The 23,878-nt window shown below is 41.3% G+C and overlaps 1 protein-coding gene and 1 gene segment (V, D, J or C); both read right to left on the bottom strand.

The window, feature by feature from the left end:
* Positions 1-18,845, bottom strand: part of LOC133609334 (uncharacterized) — a 52,582-nt gene extending 33,737 nt beyond the window's left edge. The window contains exons 1-5 of the mRNA XM_072915246.1: positions 18,818-18,845; positions 10,732-10,851; positions 10,271-10,664; positions 3,173-3,240; positions 2,728-3,074 (exon numbers count right to left, since the gene is read on the bottom strand). Coding sequence (XP_072771347.1) covers positions 2,728-3,074; positions 3,173-3,240; positions 10,271-10,664; positions 10,732-10,851; positions 18,818-18,845 — 957 coding nt within the window. The remainder of the gene's footprint in view (positions 1-2,727; positions 3,075-3,172; positions 3,241-10,270; positions 10,665-10,731; positions 10,852-18,817) is intronic.
* Positions 18,846-22,231: 3,386 nt separating this feature from the next.
* On the bottom strand, positions 22,232-22,796 carry LOC140679583 (T cell receptor alpha variable 38-1-like). The segment is given in 2 exon segments: positions 22,232-22,581; positions 22,649-22,796. Coding segments are annotated over 2 exon segments (396 nt in total).
* Positions 22,797-23,878: the final 1,082 nt, after the last annotated feature.

The following is a 23,878-nucleotide window of genomic DNA, read 5'->3' as shown; positions in this document are numbered from 1 at the left end:
AGTCATCTTAATCCTGGCATGGTCACTCGTACATAATTTAATTGATAACTTCGTCAAACAGTGTTCCTAATCAGAATAATGTTTATCGTCATCATACAAATGTGCAATGACATTTTGCAAACTCCACTCGTTTCTTATAGAAAAAGATTAAAAGGATTAAAATACGTCAACACTAGCTAAAATGTTTCGTCATCCCTTTCCAGTTAGCAAAATGTCACCACCGCAAAAGCGTGAAACAGCAGCAAGAGCTCTATTTAAAAAAGAGTAACGTGAGTGTGAGTAACGGTTACACTACAACACAAAGATGGTTTACTCAACCATTAATCATGTGCAATTATGTCTTAAAGGGGAAGTGCACTTTTTGGGGAATTTTGCCTATCGTTCACAATCATTACAACAACCTAAATAAAAGTCAGCTTACAGCAAAGCCAATAGGAACTCCATTATTCCGCCCATAAAATTGGATAAACAACCATTCGAAAAACGCCAACAATACTCAAGTTACATTTCAGGACTTGAATATTAACCAAGTATTAGTGATATTGTTATTATGAGCGCTAAAGCAGACAAACTATTTATAGCGGGGCTGTGATCACTTCCTTGTGTCCCTATGTTTACATCATCGAGTGGTCTGCTGTTTCCTCGCTTCCCTGCTCCCTGTAAGTTTATTTTAGATCATAAATCCTACCTCTCACCTGGAAAGTAGATGGCTGAAATTATAATTGTGCTATGGCGCCATCTTTTGGACAAAATTGCTCACAGCAGGTATTGAGGGTTGAAATTGTACTTCCTGTTTTGATGCTGTAAACCAGGAATAAGTGTGCATAGCATTTTTGTTCGAAATTAGTCTTCATTTATCAATCCTAGCAACATTTGTAAGTTTCACAGTTTAACTGAAACAATTCTTACTTTTTGAACCGTCCCACGTGTGATGTCTGTAGAAGTGTTTTCATGCTTATTCATACGTAATGTAATGAAGCTAGCGTTGTTAGCATTAGCTTGTATGCCTAAACATTTACAGGTGTTTGTGTTAGTGTTATTAACTTACAATGACATCCTATTTGCATTGTTTCAGTTTCACAAATTCCTCAATAAATTCACTAAAACGTCACCGTGGACTGATTGAGTCTGTTTATCTGATGGAGAGCTAGATTCTAGGTCCTTGATGATAACTTCTGTTGTGTTTGATCAGCCGTTTACTGCCGTGTTACAGACACTGTTTGGAAACAATCAAGGTATGTAAATAAACATTTATAAAATATTTCTGTGTAAATAAGTCAATTCATAACGTATATATCTGCGGCTCATAGTCTGGTGCTGGCCAATATATGTAAAAATATATTTTTCTTCTAAAATTTTGTGGGTGAGGCTTATATCCAGGTGCGCTCTATAGTCCGGAAAATGGTCATTTTGGTTTCAGTTCACCATGGCCCAGCTCCAAAAGTACCTGTTGGATGAACTGGACGTTTTAACTTCATGGGCGTTGGGGAGTTGAGATGCAGTCCAAAGAGAATGCACACAGCTTTTGGCAGGTCTTGAATGTTGTCCATCACAATTTCTCCCTAAATGATGATTCTCAGTGTGGCTGGGCTGAGTTGCAGTGAGGAGGATCCCAATGTCAAGGTTAGACTCGCCGAGTTGGTGCTTTTCGAAACACTCGTGGCAAAATGTTTTTAAAAAAATACAAGTATTATCAAGATAATATTTAAATGACAAACACAAACGTTAAAAATGTATCAAACACACCTTTAATGAAGTGGTCACTGCAAACTCCTGGATTTTTTGACTCTGCTCCTTTGGACTGGAGTGCGTGCTGCTTTTTTTGTCGTCATTTTGTAAAATCTTGTACTCCTTGGTTTTTTTATATAACCTCTCGAGGAACTCTGAAGAAACTTTTGACCTTTTTGCGGTTGAAACAGTTTGTACAGCCGAAAACAACGCAAGCATAGGGCATTTTTCTTCGAGAAAGGCTAAATGCCGCCTATTACCAATTGAGAACAGACACTGGCTTGACCACCACGCCTTTTTGATGATTGGGACATGAGCCGGACATGACGTCATTTAAAACCAAACAATTGGCCACAGAAAGATGTAGATAATACAGATGGGTTTTTTAAATGCAGTCCAAATATAAAATAAACGTCAGCTTACAGCGGAGCCAATGGGAGCTCCATTATTTCACCCATAAAATTGGATAATTAACCATTTGAAATGCGTCAACAATACTCAAGTTACTATTTGTTACTTGAATATTAACCAAGTATTAGTGATATTGTTATTATGAGTGCTAACGCAGACACACTATTTTTAGTGGCGCTGTGATCACTTCCTTGTGTCTCTATGTTTACATCATCGAGTGGTCTGTTGTTTCCTCGCTTCCCTGCTCCCTGTAAGTTTATTGTAGATCATAAAACCTGCCTCTCACCTGGAAAGTAGATGGCTGGAATTATAGTTGTGCTCTGGCGCCATCTTTTGGACAAGTTTGCTCACTGCAGGTATTGCGGGTTGAAAATGTACTTCCTATTTTGAATGCCGTAAACCAGGAATAAGAATCCTTAGCATTTTTGCTCGAAAAAATTCTTCATTTATCACTCCAAGCAACATTTGTAAGTTCCACAGTTTAACTGAAACAATTCTTACTTACCGTCCCACATGTGATGTCTGTAGAAGTGTTTTCATGCATATTTATACGTACTATTGTAATGTAATGAAGCAAGCGTTGTTTGCATTAGGTTTTTGTGCAGGTGCAGCAGAGATGTCAGTCATTGTGGGCTGAATGGCGCAGTAGAAGACAGCAGAGTCGGTCAGCTGCACGTCTTGGATCTTCAGAGGAGCTCGCTTGGCGGTGTCATTGATGCTGCAGCTGAACCTCTTTTCAAAGCTGCTCTCAGTCTTGCCCAGACCTATCATGGAGAGGCTCAGGACGAACTTTGGTGCCGCCTGCCCGACCTGTTTGTACCAGAAGATGTAGTCGTTGCCTCCAGAATTTTCATAGCTGCAGTCCAGCGTCACTGAGTCGCCTTTCATGGCGTACACGTTCTCTGCTGGCTGGTGCACCGTCTGGCTGCCACATCCTGTCAGAGGACAACAAATGTGGTCAAACATCATATAACCTGACATGCTCACCTCAAATGACCTTACCAAGGCTCCAGGCAGCCATCAACATACACACCAATGCACACTTCATGTTTGCACTCCTGGGCTCCGTGCACGTTGACCTGGTGGCTGAGGAGGCGGGGCCTAATCCCAAAGAGGGAGGCACTTCACAAACACATCCCATACATAAGTAGGGTTTCCCGCAGCGTTTTGTTGTTAAAGGGGAACATTATCACAATTTCAGAAGGGTTTAAACCATTAAAAATCAGTTCCCAGTGGCTTATTTTATTTTTCGAAGTTTTTTTCAAAATTTTACCCATCACGCAATATCCCCAAAAAAAGCTTCAAAGTGCCTGATTTTAACCATCGTTATATACACCCGTCCATTTCCCTGTGACGTCACATAGTGAAGCCAACACAAACAAACATGGCAGAAAGAACAGCAAGCTATAGCGACATTAGCTCGGATTCAGACTCGGATTTCAGCGGCTTAAGCGATTCAACAGATTACGTATGTATTGAAACGGATGGTTGTAGTGTGGAGGCAGGTAGCGAAAACGAAATTGAAGAAGAAACTGAAGCTATTGAGCCATATCAGTTTGAATCGTATGCAAGCGAAACCGACGAAAACGACACGACAGCCAGCGACACGGGAGAAAGCGAGGACGAATTTGGCGATCGCCTTCTAACCAACGATTGGTATGTGTTTGTTTGGCATTAAAGGAAACTAACAACTATGAACTAGGTTTACAGCATATGAAATACATTTGGCAACAACATGCACTTTGAGAGTGCAGACAGCCCAGTTTTCATCAATTAATATATTCTGTAGACATACCCTCATCCGCTCTCTTTTCCTGAAAGCTGATCTGTCCAGTCCAGTTGGAAATGCATCTGCTTTGAGTGTCGCAGGATATCCACACATTCTTGCCATCTCTGTCGTAGCATAGCTTTCGTCGGTAAAGTGTGCGGAACAAACGTCCAATTTCTTGCCACTTTCGCATCTTTGGGCCACTGGTGCAACTTGAATCCGTCCCTGTTCGTATTGTTACACCCTCCGACAACACACCGACGAGGCATGATGTCTCCAAGGTACGGAAAACAGTCGAAAAAACGGAAAATAACAGAGCTGATTTGACTCTGTGTTTGTAATGTGTTTGAGAAAATGGCGGATTGCTTCCCGATGTGACGTCACAACGTAACGTCATCGCTCCAAGAGCGAATAATAGAAAGGCGTTTAAGTCGCCAAAATTCACCCATTTAGAGTTCGAAAATCGGTTAAAAAAATATATGGTCTTTTTTCTGAAACATCAAGGTATATATTGACGCTTACATAGGTCTGGTGATAATGTTCCCCTTTAAGGCGGTCGCCTTAAGAACAAAGAGCCACCGCCTAAACTAACGTCTTAACAAGATTTCCAGCCACACCTGCGCATTTAAAAAACTATTACTGTCCCCAAGCAAACGCATACACTGAGTGTCATACGCATGTCAAATGCTGTAGCCTAGGACTTAAGACCATTTTAGCCAATCAGAAACATCCAAAACGTCATTTCCGGAGGCGGCATATAGCAAAAATGGCGGGTCACGGCAAAAAATAATAATATATGTGGACTGACAAGAGGAGTAGAGATACTTTTAAGTATCGTTTTGGAGTTTAAAGTTAACAAAACTCAACAAAGTGTTGACTGGGAAACTTGCCAGTCCAAGTCTGGTGAAATTCTTACCCTATTTTGGAACGGTACAGACTTGGAGGGACATCTCAGGAATTTCATCATCGGAAAGAGGACATCACAAAAACAACTATTGGCACGAATCTGAAAACGATCCGTGGAAAGTACCGACAAGCAGTCGACGCAGGTGGAAGAAGTGGTTACGGTAGAGTTGTTTTGCTGTACTTTGAACTATGCGAGCAGATCTCGGGCGGTTCTCCATCAACTACATCCATTCAATTTGGAATAGAAACATCAGATATTGACACAAGCTCTCACAGGAGTTCAGATTCTCCATTCACCCTTGACAGCCTGGTCACAGACCAAGATATGCCAAATGATGTACAAGAGCAGCGAGATTCCAATAGGAGCAATCCACAATCTTCTGTGGTGAAAGAGAGAAGCGCTCTACTTCAGGTATGTGGGCGCTAACTTCATTGCTATGAAGTAATATTGTTAAAAGGCAGATAGATGTTGTATATCTGGGGCATCAAAACATTTTTATATGAACTGCACTGCAATTACAAATGCTCTCAATGACCACTTTCAACAATGTTGAATCATATTTTGCCCATTTGTTTTAATATTATCATTGTTTGACAACAGTGTGACAAAAATACTTGCTTTGGAATCAGAAGTCAAGATGGCAAGCATATATTAAAGTACAGCTGTTTTAGATGTATTTAAATAGGGTTGTATTAAAACTGCTTTCAGTAGTTTCTTGTAATAAATAATATTGAGGTAACTAAAACTGTAGTTGCATTAAATTTTTTTTTTTTTCTGTCAAAATTAAAATACCCCGAAGTGCTGTATTGAGTTGACACACATTGTTTCCCAACGATGTTGAGGGCAATTTGACATGTTGTAAATAACATGTCACTATCTTACATCTGTACTAAAGTGGGTTTATCCCAAATAATTTATTCATGATTCCATCCATCCATCCATCTTCTTCCGCTTATCCGAGGTCGGGTCGCGGGGGCAGCAGCCTAAGCAGGGAAGCCCAGACTTCCCTCTCCCCAGCCACTTCGTCCAGCTCTTCCTGTGGGACCCCGAGGCGTTCCCAGGCCAGCCGGGAGACATAGTCTTCCCAACATGTCCTGGGTCTTCCCCGCGGCCTCCTACCGGTCGGACGTGCCCTAAACACCTCCCTAGGGAGGCGTTCGGGTGGCATCCTGACCAGATGCCCGAACCACCTCATCTGGCTCCTCTCGATGTGGAGGAGCAGCGGCTTTACTTTGAGCTCCCCCCGGATGGCAGAGCTTCTCACCCTATCTCTAAGGGAGAGCCCCGCCACCCGGCGGAGGAAACTAATTTCGGCCGCTTGTACCCGTGATCTTGTCCTTTCGGTCATAACCCAAAGCTCATGACCATAGGTGAGGATGGGAACGTAGATCGATCGGTAAATTGAGAGCTTTGCCTTCCGGCTCAGCTCCTTCTTCACCACGACGGATCGATACAGCGTCCGCATTACTGAAGACGCCGCACCAATCCGCCTGTCGATCTCACGATCCACTCTTCCCTCAATCGTGAACAAGACTCCGAGGTACTTGAACTCCTCCACTTGGGGCAAGATCTCCTCCCCAACCCGGAGATGGCACTCCACACTTTTCCGGGCGAGAACCATGGACTCGGACTTGGAGGTGCTGATTCTCATCCCAGTCGCTTCACACTCGGCTGCGAACCGATCCAGTGAGAGCTGAAGATCCTGGCCAGATGAAGCCATCAGGACCACATCATCTGCAAAAAGCAGAGACCTAATCCTGCAGCCACCAAACCAGATCCCCTCAACGCCTTGACTGCGCCTAGAAATTCTGTCCATAAAAGTTATGAACAGAATCGGTGACAAAGGGCAGCCTTGGCGGAGTCCAACCCTCACTGGAAACGTGTCCGACTTACTACCGGCAATGCGGACCAAGCTCTGGCACTGATCATACAGGGAGCGGACTGCCACAATCAGACAGTCTGATACCCCATACTCTCTGAGCACTCCCCACAGGACTTCCCGATGGACATGGTCGAATGCCTTCTCCAAGTCCACAAAGCACATGTAGACTGGTTGGGCAAACTCCCATGCACCCTCAAGGACCCTGCCAAGAGTATAGAGCTGGTCCACAGTTCCACGACCAGGACGAAAACCACACTGTTCCTCCTGAATCCGAGGTTCGACTATCCGGATTCATGATTGTTGAATGTAATTGTTGAATGTAATTTTGTAAAAATCCTTATAAAAAAAAAATGTTTTTCACTAGGCAAAACTCAACAGCCACAAGCACGACAGACTAAAACGAAAACTTCCAATCGAGACAAAGTTGCTGAATGCAGTAGAAGAAGACATCCAGATAAAGAAGAGACTTCTGGACATGATGGGTACATCAGAGAAGCAATCGTTTGACAATTTAGACCAACTAACCTCAAATTACTAAGTAAAAATATTGACTTACTAAGTCATAATAATGACATACTTAGTACCTCAGGTAACTAGGACTGTTTTGTGTTTTGTTTAAACTTTACGGAAAAAATATTGAGATATATATAATATATCGCCATTCTGCAAATGGAGCGGAAAACAACCAAAAATTGTAGGCTTCTTTATTTCTCTAATATTTGTATTTATTATAAGATATTGTTATTTGATTATTTTTTAATAAACAATGTGTTGAATGTAAGTAAGTTTCACAGTTTAACTGAAACAATTCTTACTTTTTGAACCGTCCCACGTGTGATGTCTGTAGAAGTAAATATATGAAAAAAGATATTTTTCTTCTAAAATTTTGTGGGTGCGCTCCATAGCCCGGAAAATGGTCATTTTGGTTTCAGTTCACAATGGCCCAGCAGATTTTGGCAGGTCTTGAGTGTTGTCCATCACAACTTCTCCCTAAATGATGATTCTCAGTGTGGCTGGGCTGAGATCAGAATCAGAAATACTTTATTAATCCCCGAGGGGAAATTAAAAATTTCAGCGCAATCCCATTCAAGATCAAACAAACATTACAGGGAGACAGAACAGGATCGCTGACGAGTCTGCCAACTTCCGGCGCCCCTTACAAAAAAGGTGAGGTACAGGTAAACAATGGGGGGGTGAGGAAAATAAAAAAAATAAAAAATCCGTCTAAGCCTGGGCCCCTGGAGAGGGGGTCCAGACGAAAGCCAAGGGAAAAAACAACTCATAGCCATAGCACACATCCCTCTTACATGTGTGTAAGAGGGAAACATCAAAGACCACAAAGGACATTAAAGACATTAAAAGAGCAGAGCTGATGCAACCAGCCACTTCTACATACAGCTGTGAATAAAAAGTAAAAGAACCATGTACACTGTGGTGGCCTCTGGGGTGTTCTACGCCATCGTCTGCTGGGGTGGAGGGAGCATGGCCAGAAACAGGAGCAGACCCAACAAAGCAACCAAGAGAACCGACTCCACTCTCGGCCGACCACTAACTCGGCCAGTGTCCAGTCCGCATGGATGAGCGAGGATGTGTCTAAGGAGACTGAGGTGGCTGATACCTGCTCATTCAGCCAAGACATTGTGAAGCTTGTCCGTCCCGGCGCTCAGAGCTAGCTCCGCAGCCCTGTTTCTTCATCCACATCTCCTCCAGTCTCTCCAAACGGACTCTGGTGTGGCAAAGACCCAGCAGCTGGTCTCCATGGCCAAAAGGCTCTCGGCAGGCAGATCCAGAAGTCCACAAAAAAGCACCGCAGAAGTCGCGAAAGTGCCACCCCTTGTCACACAGTCCCAAAGGGTCCCGAACCAAAAGGCAAAACAATATGTATATCAAACTCATAAACCTTTTTTTTTTTTTTGCAAATAATAATTAACTTAGAATTTCATGGCTGCAACACGTGCCAAAGTAGTTGGGAAAAGGCATGTTCACCACTGTGTTACATCACCTTTTCTTTTAACAACACTCAATAAACGATTGGGAACTGAGGAAACTAAGTGTTGAAGCTTTGAAAGTGGAATTCTTTCCCATTCTTCTTTTATGTAAAGCTTCAGTCGTTCAACAGTCCGGGGTCTCCGCTGTCGTATTTTACGCTTCATAATGCGCCACACATTTTCGATGGGAGACAGGTCTGGACTGCAGGCGGACCAGGAAAGTACCCGCACTCTTTTTTTACGAAGCCACGCTGTTGTAACACGTGCTAAATGTGGCTTGGCATTGTCTTGCTGAAATAAGCAGGGGCGTCCATGAAAAAGACGGCGCTTAGATGGCAGCATATGTTGTTCCAAAACCTGTATGTACCTTTCAGCATTAATGGTGCCTTCACATATGTGTAAGTTACCCATGCCTTGGGCACTAATGCACCCCCATACCATCACAGATGCTGGCTTTTGAACTTTGCGTTGATAACAGTCTGGATGGTTCGCTTCCCCTTTGGTCCGGATGACACAATGTCGAATATTTCCAAAAACAATTTGAAATGTGGACTCGTCAGACCACAGAACACTTTTCCACTTTGCATGAGTCCATCTTAGATGATCTCAGGCCCAGAGAAGTCGGCGGCGTTTCTGGATGTTGTTGATAAATGGCTTTCGCTTTGCATAGTAGAGCTTTAACTTGCACTTACAGATGTAGCGATGAACTGTATTTAGTGACAGTGGTTTTCTGAAGTGTTCCTGAGCCCATGTGGTGATATCCTTTAGAGATTGATGTCGGTTTTTGATACAGTGCCGTCTGAGGGATCGAAGGTCACGGTCATTCAATGTTGGTTTCCGGCCATGCCGCTTACGTGGAATGATTTCTCCAGATTCTCTAAACCTTTTGATGATATTATGGACCGTAGATGTTGAAATCCCTAAATTTCTTGCAAATGCACTTTGAGAAACGTTGTTCTTAAACTGTTTGACTATTTGCTCACGCAGTTGTGACTCGCCCCATCCTTTCTTGTGAAAGACTGAGCATTTTTTGGGAAGCTGTTTTTTTACCCAATCATGGCACCCACCTGTTCCCAATTAGCCTGCACACCTGTGGGATGTTCCAAATAAGTGTTTGATGAGCATTCCTCAACTTTTTTGTCAGTTTGAACATCAAATATGTTGTCTTTGTAGCATATTCAACTGAATATGGGTTGAAAATGATTTGCAAATCATTGTATTCCGTTTATATTTACATCTAACATAATTTCCCAACTCGTATGGAAACGGGGTTTGTAAAACCAAACATTTGGCCACAGAAAGATGTAGATAATAGGTTTAAGAAAGATGTACCCGGCCTGATAGGCATAGCAGAGACAGACCTGCATAGGTGATTTACTTCAATGTACAGACTAATTGAGTATGTTTAGCGGATGGAGATATTTTCCACAGCTAGTGGGTCTATCATGATGACTTCTGTTGTGTTTGATCAGCCCTTCACTGCCGTGTTACAAACACAGTTTGGAAATAATTAAGGTATGTAAATAAAAAACATCTCCAGTTCGCCACCCCTGTGATGTCCTGACTAGGACAAAAGCTGTGAAAACCTCCACAGAACTAGCTCTGAAACAGCCACAGTGGGATGAGGAGCCCACAGAGGTTTTTGTGCGGCTGCAGCAGAGATGTCAGTCATTGTGGGCTGGATGGCGCAGTAGAAGACTGCAGAGTCGTTCAGCTGCACGTCTTGGATCTTCAGAGGAGCTCGCTTGGCGGTGTCATTGATGCTGCAGCTCAACCTCTTTTCAAAGCTGCTCTCAGTCTTGCCCAGACTCATTATGGAGAGGCTCAGAATGAACTTTGGTGCCGCCTGCCCGTCCTGTTTGTACCAGTAGATGTAGTTGTTGCCTAGAGAGTTTTCATAGCTGCAGTCCAGCGTAACTGAGTCGCCTTTCATGGCGTACACATTCTCTGCTGGCTGGTGCACCGTCTGGCTGCCACATCCTGTCAGAGGACAACAAATGTGGTCAAACATCATACAACCTGACATGCTCACCTCAAATGACCTTACCAAGGGTCCAGGCAGCCATCAGCACACACACCAATGTTCCCTTCATGTTTGCACTCCTGAACTCCGTGCACGCTGACTTGGTGGCTGAGGAGGCGGGGCCCAATCCCAAAGAGGGAGGTGCTTCACAAAAACATCACATACAGTACATAGGTGTAGTACCGGGGTGGACGTGTCCCTTCAATATTTCATTATTGGAGAAAGACGCACTTGTAAAAATATACCGCGGAGGTATACATGGTTTTGTTTTGAAAGCGCAACACATCATCATGTGACTGACAGGCCCCTTACCTCACAGCAGGGGGAGAGAACCAAAAGAGAGCAGGCTGTGAGGGCGACACTAAGCAGACGGTCTGGAACGATCTGTTGGGAACATTGCTATGAATATTGCATGTTTATAATGTCTTTCCGTTTGTTTATATTCATATTTAGGAACCATGTCCTTAGATTTTAGTCATCTTAATCCTGGCATGGTCACTCATACATAATTTAATTGCTAACTTTGTGGAACAGTGTTCATAATCAGAATAATCTTTATTGTCATTGTTGCGGCTGCAGTTGTAGTGACCCCAAGTTGCAGGAACCAGGATAGTGATGATCAGGTAAAATGATTTGAATATACTTTAACATAGAAAGAGCAGTTATGCATGCAAACGGTACTTAACATATAGTCAAGCCTTGGGCGCTGCGGAGTAGGCGAGGCAGGCATAAAGAGAAGCCTGCTGATTAGCACCAGGTGTGGCCAGGCTGCCAATCAGCAGCAGGTGAGGGGAAATCAGCGCTCAGGGAGACAAGCAGTAAATTGAACCAAAATAAGAGCACTGATAGGAAATAAACACAAATTAAGGCCGCACAAACAGAAATGAAGTGACGGATCGTCTCAGTCATCATACAAATGTGCAATAACATTTTGCAGACTCCACTCGTTTCTTGTGGAAAAACATTAAAAGGATAAAGTTACGTCAACACTAGCTAAAATGTTTTGTCATCCTCTTCCAGGTAGCAAAATGTCACCACCACAAAAGAGTGAAACAGCAGCACGAGCCCTATTTAAAAAAAGAGTAATGTGAGTGTGAGTAACGGTTACACTACAACACAAAGACCTGTACTTGACCATTAATCAACATTGTTAGATACTATGTGCAATTATGTCTTAAAGGGGAAGTGCCCTTTTTGGGGAATTTTGCCTATCATTCACAATCATTATGAAAGACATGACGACGGATAGATTTTTTTTAATGCAGTCCAAATAGTAAATAAACGTAAATAAAAGTGAGCTTACAGCAAAGCCAATAGGAACTCCATTATTCCGACCATAAAATTGGATAAATAAGCATTCGAAAAGCATCAACAATACTCAAGTTACATTTCAGGACTTGAATATTAACCAAGTATTAGTGATTTTGTTATTATGAGCGCTAACGCAGACAAACTATTTATAGCGGTGCTGTGATCACTTCCTTGTGTCCCTATGTTTACATCATCGAGTGGTCTGCTGTTTCCTCGCTTCCCTTCTCCCTGTAAGTTTATTGTAGATCATAAATCCTGCCTCTCACCTGGAAAGTAGATAGCTGAAATGATAATTGTCCTATGGCGCCATCTTTTGGACAAGTTTCCTCACTGAAAGTATTGCGGGTTGAAAATGTACTTCCCATTTTGATGCTGTAAACCAGGATTAAGTGCCCATAGCGTTTTTTGCTCGAAAAGATTCTTCATTTATCACTCCGAGCAACGTTTGTAAGTTTCACAGTTTGACTCAAACATCCATCCATCCATCCACCGCTTGTCCCAATTCTTATTTATTGAACCGTCCCACATGTGATGTCTGTAAAAGTGTTTTCATGCTTATTCATACGTGCTATCGTAATGTAATGAATCTAGCGTTGTTAGCATTAGCTAGTATGCCTACACATTTACAGGTGTTTGCAGAGGTGTGGACTCGAGTCACATGACTTGGACTCGAGTCAGACTCGAGTCATGAATTTGATGACTTTAGACTCGACTTGACAAAATGTAAAGAGACTTGCAACTCGACTTAGACTTTAACATCAATGACTTGTGACTTCACTTGGACTTGAGCCTTTTGACTTGACATGACTTGACATGACTTGCCACTTTCCCCAAAATCCAAAGCTTAAAAAGTTATTTGGGAGCGCTCCGTATTTTTCATTTTCTTCGTCTGTCTATCAGCGTGTTATTCCTGTCAGCTGGTGTGCTGTCAGTACAACAGCCAATCAAATTAGAACTACGTTGTTTTCATCACACAGCATTCATCCAATCAAATTGCAGGAGAACCAATGAACTAGAGTTGTCCAACAACGTGCCAGTGATAAACAATTATGTTAAAGTTGGTTTCGTTCGGGTATAAAAACTACGACTTGGTCAACAAAAAACGAATTGCCGTATGCAAATCACGCAGTTCGAATATTACAGACGGAGACGCAACAACTTCCAACTTCGTTCGACATTTGAAGTTGCACAAAGAAGCAGGCCCGGCCCTAACCAATCTGGCGCCCTAGGCAAGATTTTAGGTGGCGCCCCCCCCCACATCGGCAGTGAAGTGTATATACTCACAAGAACCCGAATAGCTTTGTCTTTGACCTTTTTTTTTTTACTTACAACTATACCTAATATATAAAGGGGTGGAAAAGTGACTATTACCTGCAGGGCAAACATTAGCTAACCAGAAGGCAATAACAATGTAAACAAAAAACACCTGCTTAAAAGATCTAATACAAACATTTATATGCACGTACAACACTTAGAACTTTTAGCATATCAGTATGTGGAATTAAATGATGGAATGGATTAAGTAAAGAAGTTAAAAATTGTACTGATATGATCCAGTTTAAGAGGTTGTTCAAAATAATAGTGCTTACAGAGTACAAAGAAGAAGAATTATGAGAAATACTTTCAACCTTATTGAAAATAAGATATTCTTCATCTCAGTATGTTAATAATGACTGAATTAATTAATTAATTACATATTACAAAACTGTTGTATACTAATTCATAGATGTTATTTTATTATATAAAAAGGTCAGTAAATGATTCTATATATTTGTAAACGCTTTGAAGTGGGAAAGGGGTAGGATTAAATAAGCTTTGCTTCTTCCTACTCCTTTTCGGGCATGATGTAAAATGAAATGATATGAAATTGTGTGATGTATTATGATGTAAGTGTGTTCATGTTCCAAATAAACTAAAGAAAGAAAGAAATGTCCCTGAGGAATGTAAGGCGGGAGTACTGTAATTACCTAACGTTACATTATTATTTTCCATAACAATTTAGTCCCCTCCACAATATTAACCCGACGTTAAAACAGAACTAGCTATTTATTGATTAGCAATTGCCGAATCATGTAACATTAGCTTAATGTTAAAAAGCCAGGTTACTATCACATTCTGTAACAGACAAATAATTTCATGGAGGCTAATACCTACCTGCTACCTCTGTATTTTCTCGTTTCTCCTCCTCTTCTTTTCTCTTTTTTCTTCCCTGGGCACCTGACAGTTTTGGCCGTTTTGACATCTTGTGTTGATTTTTTGATGTGGTGACGTCCAAAAAGAGTCATGATACGGGAAGGGAGGGGGCGCACCGTGCGGGGGGGTGGGCGTAATGTTGTAACAAATAATATTTCTATTAAATAGGCTTTACTTTGCATTTTAATTAACGTGGGATTATTTTTTGTATTTAGAAATAATAGTACCAACTTTTTCTTTTTCTTTTTTTTTTTCTCCAACATTTGTGGCACTGGCGTGGCGCCCCCTGATGGACGGCGCCCTTAGCATTTGCCTATACGGCCTATGCCACGGGCCGGCCCTGCAAAGAAGGGTAAGTTTTGAATGTAAGATAACATTTATTGGCTAAGTAACGTGACTTTTATTTGCTGTGTAGTTAAATCAGTGAGGCTGCAAACTCACTGCTAACGTTATAACCATAGACATCTTATAAGTAGACGCAGCATAGAGCGCTACTGCCTACTGGCGCAGACGAGGCGCGGGGCCGCCATCTTGGAGTGGTGATCCGCTCCACTCAGTGCAATTCATTTGGCAGGAGCAATGAACTGTCAGCGCATTTAATTCATTTTACCTCACTGAATACCACTGATTTTCACGCGCTTTTTTGTCATACGTGTGTAACAGACACATGTTTTGGCGTGTTTTATTATTCATAGTTTGCTTAACAGTAATATAATATTCTTATACGCTATAAGTGACCAGACGTCCGAGATCAAAACTGGGAATATAATCCCAGAGAAGGGGGAAAAAAACGGTAAGCTATTTTTAAGTTGAAGAAACAATATGATTAGGTTATATATACATATGCGTGTATCCTACATAAACAATGTATGAATACATTAGATATCTATATCTTAGGGACCTATAGACTGTATCTCTGTTGCTTCAGCAGCAGAGAGTTTATTCTGTCTTGACACTTTGTATTGATATTTTCTATTACATTCTTCCCTTAAATGATAATGTTTGCAGTGATTGTTTTATATGTATTATTTTATGTAAGTCGCTTTGGATAAAAGCGTCTGCCAAATACTTAAACATATATAAACACCTGAAAGTCTTCATATCAGCTAAAATCACCAATCTGTTTCACTGGATTCAGAATAAAACCAAATTCTGTTTAACCCAACAATGTTAGTATTTGAATATTGTTACTTGAAGACTGATTCCTGGTTACAATTATACTGTTAAGAAAGTATTGTCTTATACTTTGCCTAAAATGAGAATGCATCATAATCAGTAGTGGCTGGTGAATTTTGTTTTAGGTGGGGCTGAAAGTTTGTAAAGCAAACCCCTGTAGGGGCGTCATCCTCCCCCAGAAGATTTCTTTGTGATTTTCACATAAAAATATTGAAGATCTTTGATCCTTCTCAACTCTGTGGTAATATTATTTTCATAAAATACAACCAATAGTACGTTAATGTTAAATCTTACTTGTGAAAAGTAATCCCCCGATTCCTATTTTCAACAGTCCGCTCATTTGAGCAGGAAAACGCTGAACACCATCTTTGTTTTCTACCTTTCAACTGTCAGTTTAGGCGATCGCCGGCTCCTCATCAGCACTTCAAGATGGTGGGCAAATTGCTCACGTCACAGCAACCAATGCTGCGTCTACTTATAAGATGTCTATGGTTATAACGTCATTGCAAACACGGCAATCTGTTGCGTCCACTGCAGTTTGCTACCTTATTCATACTTTTTGTCAAGTGATTTTTTTTTAAGCAGGGTTTCATGAGGTACCTATACATAACGTTACGTTAGTCAATGTATCACACACAGTAACGTAACGTTAGTCAATGTATCACACACAGTAACATTACGTTAGTCAATGTATCACACACAGTAACGTAACGTTAGTCAATGTATCACACACAGTAACGTAACGTTAGTCAATGTATCACACACAGTAACATTACGTTAGTCAATGTATCACACACAGTAACATTACGTTAGTCAATGTATCACACACAGTAACATTACGTTAGTCAATGTATCACACACAGTAACATTACGTTAGTCAATGTATCACACACAGTAACGTAACGTTAGACGGCAGTCAGCAGCACCGCGTATTTTAGCCACCTACAAAAAGACAAACATAGTCAAATAAAGGTCAGTTAAAATGTATACTATATTAAGAATATGTGTACATATTGCATAGGGTCCTGACATCTAAAAAGTACAACTCTGTTCATTGTTATGTTCATGTATTTGTTATGTTTTTCATGTGTACGCACACATAAACACACATTCAGTATGAGATGAGATCAATGAGATAAGGTAAGAACAGGATAGAAACTGCTGTGGAACTAGTTACAATGCAGTATGCCATGGAAATACAATGTTAACACTTTTGTGCAAATAAGTACAGTTGCACTTGTTTTTTTCAATTGTGTTTATTTTGTAAAGGAATGAGTTACATGTTTAAAATGACTGGTTAATAGTGCTATTTTGAAGTGCAATGTCAGCACTATCTTTTTCCCTGCAATTTCAAATGCACTTGTTTTAATAAATAAATACAGCGTTTTAAAATAATAATAACTGGGATTTATATAGCGCTTTTCTAAGTACCCAAAGTCGCTTTTACATGTAGAACCCATCATTCATTCACACCTGGTGGTGGTAAGCTACTTTCATAGCCACAGCTGCCCTGGGGTAGACTGAAGCATACACAATCTGTGTAAATATATTAGTCTGTGGTTAAATGACTTGAAAGGACTCGAAACTCAAAATGCAGGACTTGGGACTTGACTTGAGACTTTCCAGTCTTGACTTTGGACTTGACTCGGACTTGCCCTGTCTTGACTCGGGACTTGACTCGAGACTTGAGGGTAAAGACTTGAGACTTACTTGTGACTTGCAAAGCAATGACTTGGTCCCACCTCTGGGTGTTTGTGTTAGTGTTATTAACTTACAATGGCATCCTATTTGCATTGTTTCAGTTTCACAAATTCCTCAATAAATTCTCTAAAACGTCACAGTGGACTGATTGAGTCTTTTTAGCTGATGGAGAGATAGCTTCCGCAGCTAGTGGGTCCTTGACGATGACTTCTGTTGTGTTTGATCAGCCGTTTACTGCTTGGAAACAATTAAGGTATGTAAATAAACATTTACAAAATATTTTTGTGTAAATAAATCAATTCATAACGTACAAACCCCGTTTCCATATGAGTTGGGAAATTGTGTTAGATGTAAATATAAACGGAATACAATGATTTGCAAATCATTTTCAACCCACATTCAGTTGAATATGCTACAAAGACAACATATTTGATGTTCAAACTGGTAACCTTTTTTTTTTTGCAAATAATCATTAACTTTAGAATTTGATGCCAGCAACACGTGACAATGAAGTTGGGAAAGGTGGCAATAAATACTGATAAAGTTGAGGAATGCTCATCAAACACTTATTTGGAACATCCCACAGGTGTGCAGGCTAATTGGGAACAGGTGGATGCCATGTTTGGGTTTAAATACAGCTTCCCAAAAAATGCTCAGTCTTTCACAAGAAAAGATAGGGCGAGGTACACCCCTTTGTCCACAACTGCGTGAGCAAATTGTCAAACAGTTTAAGAACAACGTTTCTCAAAGTGCATTTGCAAGAAATTTAGGGATTTCAACATCTACGGTCCATAATATCATCAAAAGGTTCAAAGAATCTGGAGAAATCACTCCACGTAAGCGGCATGGCCGGAACCCAACGTTGAATGACCGTGACCGTCGATCCCTCAGACGGCACTGTATCAAAAACCGACATCAATCTCTAAAGGATATCACCACATGGGCTCAGGAACACTTCAGAAAACCACTGTCACTAAAATACAGTTCGTCGCTACATCTGTAAGTGCAAGTTAAAGCTCTACTATGCAAAGCGAAAGCCATTTATCAGAGGTGTGGACTCGAGTCACATGACTTGGACTCGAGTCAGACTCGAGTCATGAATTTGATGACTTTAGACTCGACTTGACAAAATGTAAAGAGACTTGCAACTCGACTTAGACTTTAACATCAATGACTTGTGACTTCACTTGAACTTGAGCCTTTTGACTTGACATGACTTGCTACTTTCCCCAAAATCCAAAGCTTAAAAAGTTATTTGGGATTTCTCCGTATTTTTCATTTTCTTCGTCTGTGTCTATCAGCGTGTTGTTCCTGTCAGCTGGTGTGCTCTCAGTACAATAGCCAATCAAATTAGATCTACGTTGTTTTCATCACACAGCATTCATCCAATCAAATTGCAGGACAACCAATGAACAAGAGTTGTCCAACAACGTGCCAGTGAGAAACAATTATGCCAAAGTTGGTTTCGTTCGGGTATAACAACTACGACTTGATCAACAAAAAACGAATTGCCGTATGCAAATCACGCAGTTCGAATATTACAGACCTTTGTTCGACATTTGAAGTTGCACAAAGAAGGGTAAGTTTTGAATGTAAGCTAACGTTTATTGGCTAAGTAACGTGACTTTTATTTGCTGTGTAGTTAAATCAGTGAGGCTGCAAACTCACTGCTAACGTTATAACCATAGACATCTTATAAGTAGACGCAGCATGGAGAGCTACTGCCTACTGGCGCAGGCGAGACGTGTGGCCGCCATCTTGGAGTGGTGATCCGCTCCACTCAGTGCAATTCATTTGGCAGGAGCAATGAACTGTCAGCGCATTTAATTAATTTTACCTCACTGAATACCACTGATTTTCACCCCCTTTTTTGTCATACGTGTAGCTGTGATAACAGACACATGTTTTGGCGTGTTTTATTATTCATAGTTTGCTTAACAGTAATATAATATTCTTATACGCTATAAGTGACCAGACGTCCGAGATCAAAACTGGGAATATAATCCCAGAGAAGGGGGAAAAAACGGTCAGCTATTTTTAAATTGTAGAAACAATATGATTAGGTTATATATACATGTGTACATCCTACATAAACAATGTATGAATACATTAGATATCTATATATCTTAGGGACCTGTAGACTGTATCTCTGTTGCTGCAGCAGCAGAGAGTTTATTCTGTCTTGACACTTTGTATTGATATTTTGTATTACATTCTTCCCTTAAATGATAATGTTTGCAGTGATTGTTTTATATGTATTTTTTTATGTAAGTCGCTTTGGATAAAAGCGTCTGCCAAATACTTAAACATATATAAACACCTGAAAGTCTTTATATCAGCTAAAACCACCAATCTGTTTCACTGGATTCAGAATAAAACCAAATTCTGTTTTACCCAACAATGTTAGTATTTGAATATTGTTACTTGAAGACTTGTTCCTGGTTACAATTATACTGTTAAGAAAGTATTGTCTTATACTTTGCCTAAAATGAGAATGCATCATAATCAGTGGCTGCTGGTGAATTTTGTTTTAGGTGGGGCAGAAAGTTTGTAAACCAAACCCCTGTAGGGTCGTCATCCTCCCCCAGAAGATTTCTTTGTGATTTTCACATACAAATATTGTAGATCTTTGCTCCTTCTCAACTCTGTGGTAATATTATTTTCATAAAATACAACCAATAGTACGTTAATGTTAAATCTTACTTGTGAAAAGTAATCCCCCGATTCCTATTTTCAACAGTCCACTCATTTGAGCAGGAAAACGCTGAACGTCATCTTTGTTCTCTACCTGTCAACTGTCAGTTTAGGCTGCTCGCCGGCTCCTCATCACCACTTCAAGATGGCGGCCAAATTGCTCACGTCACAGCAACCAATGCTGCGTCTACTTATAAGATGTCTATGGTTATAATGTCATTGCAAACACTGCAATATGTTGCGTCCACTGCAGTTCGCTACCTTATTCATACTTTTTGTCAAGTGATTTTTTTTAAGCAGGGTTGCATGAGGTACCTACACATAACTTTACATTAGTCAATGTATCACACACAGTAACATTACGTTAGTCAATGTATCACACACAGTAACGTAACGTTAGACGGCGGTCAGCAGCACCGCGTATTTTAGTCACCTACAAAAAGACAAACATAGTCAAATAAAGGTCAGTTAAAATGTATACTATATTAAGAATATGTGTACATATTGCATAGGGCCCTGACATCTAAAAAGTACAACTCTGTTCATTGTTATGTTCATATATTTGTTATGTTTTTCATGTGTACGCACACATAAACACACACACTGTTGGAATAATTGTTTGTAAGTTATCACAAAAGAAAAGTTGTATTATGAATGCTGTATTTCGAGGCCTAACAAGAGGAAGAAGGCTCGTGAAACGCCACTGTGATTTCAACACGGACAGATGGCAGGATCTGCTCAACTCCCGGAGGAACTCTCTTTGAAGTGTTAAACGAACTCTCTTTGAAGTAATTCACAAACTCTCTTCCAACTATTTGGTCAACGCTATTTACGACCCGCTGCCCTCTTGAAGTCCCTGTGGTCAGGAGACGGGAGGGGTTATCCATTGTCCTCCAACACCTGCCCCAGCTGGATCCAGGAAGAGCCCAAGCCCGAGAAATCCTCTTCTTGGACTTCAAAGTGACCGAAAACAATGACTGTTTTAAATACTCCCCATTCCTGCTGTGACATATGTTGGTGCGTGAACATGGAACATCTGAATTAAAAGAGGAGACGAAAACCTTCTTCGTCAGAGCGTGCTAAGACACTGTAAGAGGTTACAGGTTGACGCATGTCTCTCCTCAATTGAGTCCAAACTGAATTCTGTCTCTGTTTGATTCCTTGCCTTTTGTCTTGTTTAATAGATGTCCTGTGTTTGAACGTGACATCTAAAGTATGAGATGAGATCAATGAGATAAGGTTACAATGCAATATGCCATGGAAATACTATTATGTTGCATCCACTATGGCCTGGACTCTCACAATATTATGTCAGACCCACTCGACATCCATTGCCATTCGGTCTCCCCTTGAGGGGGGGGGGGGGTTACCCACATATGCGGTCCTCTCCAAGGTTTCTCATAGTCATTCACATCGACGTCCCACTGGGGTGAGTTTTTCCTTGCCCTTATGTGGGCTTTGTACCGAGGATGTCGTTGTGGCTTGTGCAGCCCTTTGAGACACTTGTGATTTAGGGCTATATAAATAAACATTGATTGATTGAATACAATGTTAACACTTTTGTGCAAATAAGTACAGTTGCACTTGTTTTTTCAAATGTGTTTATTCTGTAAAGGAATGAGTTCAAACTCCTGCATACTTCGACTCTGCTCCTTTGGACTGGAGTGCATGCTACTTTTTTCTTCGTCATTTTGTAAAATCTTGCACTCTTCTGAAGAATCATTTATCCTTTTTGCAGTTTAAATAGTTCGTACAGCCGAAAACAACGCAAGAATAGGGCATTTTTATTCGAGAAAGGCTAAATGCCGCCTATTACCCATTGAGAACAGACGCTGGCTTGACCACCACGCATAATTGATGAGCGGTACGTTAGCGGGACGTGATGTCATTTAAAACCAAAAAATTGGCCAAAAATGTAGATAATAGGTTTACGAAAGATGTACCCGGCCTGATGATAGGTATTGCAGAGACAGACCTGCTAAGGTGATTTACTTCAATGTTCAGATCATTGGCACCCAGAGCGTTTCTTTTTCAGGGGCAGTTTCAGTTTCACAAATTCCTCAATAAATTCACTAAAACATCTTCATGGACTGATTGAGTCTGTTTAGCTGATGGAGATATCTTCCGCAGCCAGTGGGTCTATCATGATGACTTCTGTTGTGTTTGATCAGCCCTTTACTGCCGTGTTACAAACACGGTTTGGAAACAATTAAGGTATGTGATGAGGTGGCGACTTGTCCAGGGTGTACCCTGCCTTCCACCCGAATGCAGCTGAGATTGGCTCCAGCACCGCCCGCGACCCCAAAAGGGACAAGCGGTTGAAAATGGATGGATGGATGGAAATAAAAAACATCTCCAGTTCGCCACCCTCATGATGTCCTGACTAGGACAAAAGCTGTGAAAACCTCCTCAGAACCAGCTCTCAAACAGCCACAGTGGGATGAGGAGCTTACAGAGGTTTTTGTGCAGGTGCAGCAGAGATGTCAGTCATTGTGGGCTGGATGGCGCAGTAGAAGACAGCAGAGTCGTTCAGCTGCACGTCTTGGATCTTCAGAGGAGCTCGCTTGGCGGTGTCATTGATGCTGCAGCTGAACCTCTTTTCAAAGCTGCTCTCAGTCTTGCCCTCATCCAATATTAAGAGGCTCAGGATGAACTTTGGTGCCGCCTGCCCGTCCTGTTTGTACCAGAAGATGTAGTTGTTGCCTACAAAGTTTTCATAGCTGCAGTCCAGCGTCACTGAGTCGCCTTTCATGGCGTACACATTCTTTGCTGGTTGGTCCACCGTCTGGCTGCTACATCCTGTCAGAGGACAACAAATGTGGTCAAACATCATATAACCTGACATGCTCACCTCAAATGACCTTACCAAGGCTCCAGGCAGCCATCAGCACACACACCAATGCACGCTTCATGGTTGCACTCCTGGACTCCGTGCATGCTGACTTGGTGGCTGAGGAGGCGGGGCCCAATCCCAAAGAGGGAGGTGCTTTACAAAAACATCACATACATAGGTGTAGTACCGGGGTGGACGTGTCCCTTCAATATTTCATTATTGGAGAAAGACGCACTTGTAAAAATATACCGCGGAGGTATACATGGTTTTGTTTTGAAAGCGCAACACATCATCATGTGACTGACAGGCCCCTTACCTCACAGCAGGGGGAGGGAAATGAAAGAGAGCAGGCTGTGAGGGCGACACTAAGCAGACGGTCTGGAACGATCTGTTGGGAACATTGCCATGAATATTGCATGTTTATAATGTCTCGCCGTTTGTTTATATTCATATTTAGGAACCATGTCCTTTGATTTTAGTCATCTTAATCCTGGCATGGTCACTCATACATAATTTAATTGCTAACTTTGTGGAACAGTGTTCATAATCAGAATAATTTTTATTGTCATTGTTGCGGCTGCGGTTGTAGTGACTCCAAGATGCAGGAGCCAGGATAGTGATGATCAGGTAAAATGATTTTAATATACTTTAATATAGAAAGAGCAGTCATGCATGCAAACGGTACTTAACATATAGTCAATCCTTGGGCGCTGCGGAGTAGGCGAGGCAGGCATAAAGAGAAGCCTGCTGATTAGCACCAGGTGTGGCCAGGCTGCCAATCAGCAGCAGGTGAGGGGAAATCAGCGCTCAGGGAGACAAGCGGTAAATTGAACTAAAATAAGAGCACTGATAGGAAATAAACACAAATTAAGGCCGCACAAACAGAAATGAAGTGACGGATCGTCTCAGTCATCATACAAATGTGCAATAACATTTTGCAGACTCCACTCGTTTCTTGTGGAAAAACATTAAAAGGATAAAGTTACGTCAAAACTAGCTAAAATGTTTTGTCATCCTCTTCCAGGTAGCAAAATGTCACCACCACAAAAGAGTGAAACAGCAGCACGAGCCCCATTTAAAAAAAGAGTAACGTGAGTGTGAGTAACGGTTACACTACAACACAAAGACATGTACTTGACCATTAATCAACATTGTTAGATACTATGTGCAATTATGTCTTAAAGGGGAAGTGCCCTTTTGGGGGAATGTTGCCTATCGTTCACAATCATTATGAAAGACATGACGACGGATGGATTTTTTTAA

Source organism: Nerophis lumbriciformis, linkage group LG02, assembly GCF_033978685.3.
Source record: "Nerophis lumbriciformis linkage group LG02, RoL_Nlum_v2.1, whole genome shotgun sequence".
Lineage (NCBI taxonomy): Eukaryota > Metazoa > Chordata > Actinopteri > Syngnathiformes > Syngnathidae > Nerophis > Nerophis lumbriciformis.
This window is presented reverse-complemented; position numbering and strand designations above follow the sequence as displayed.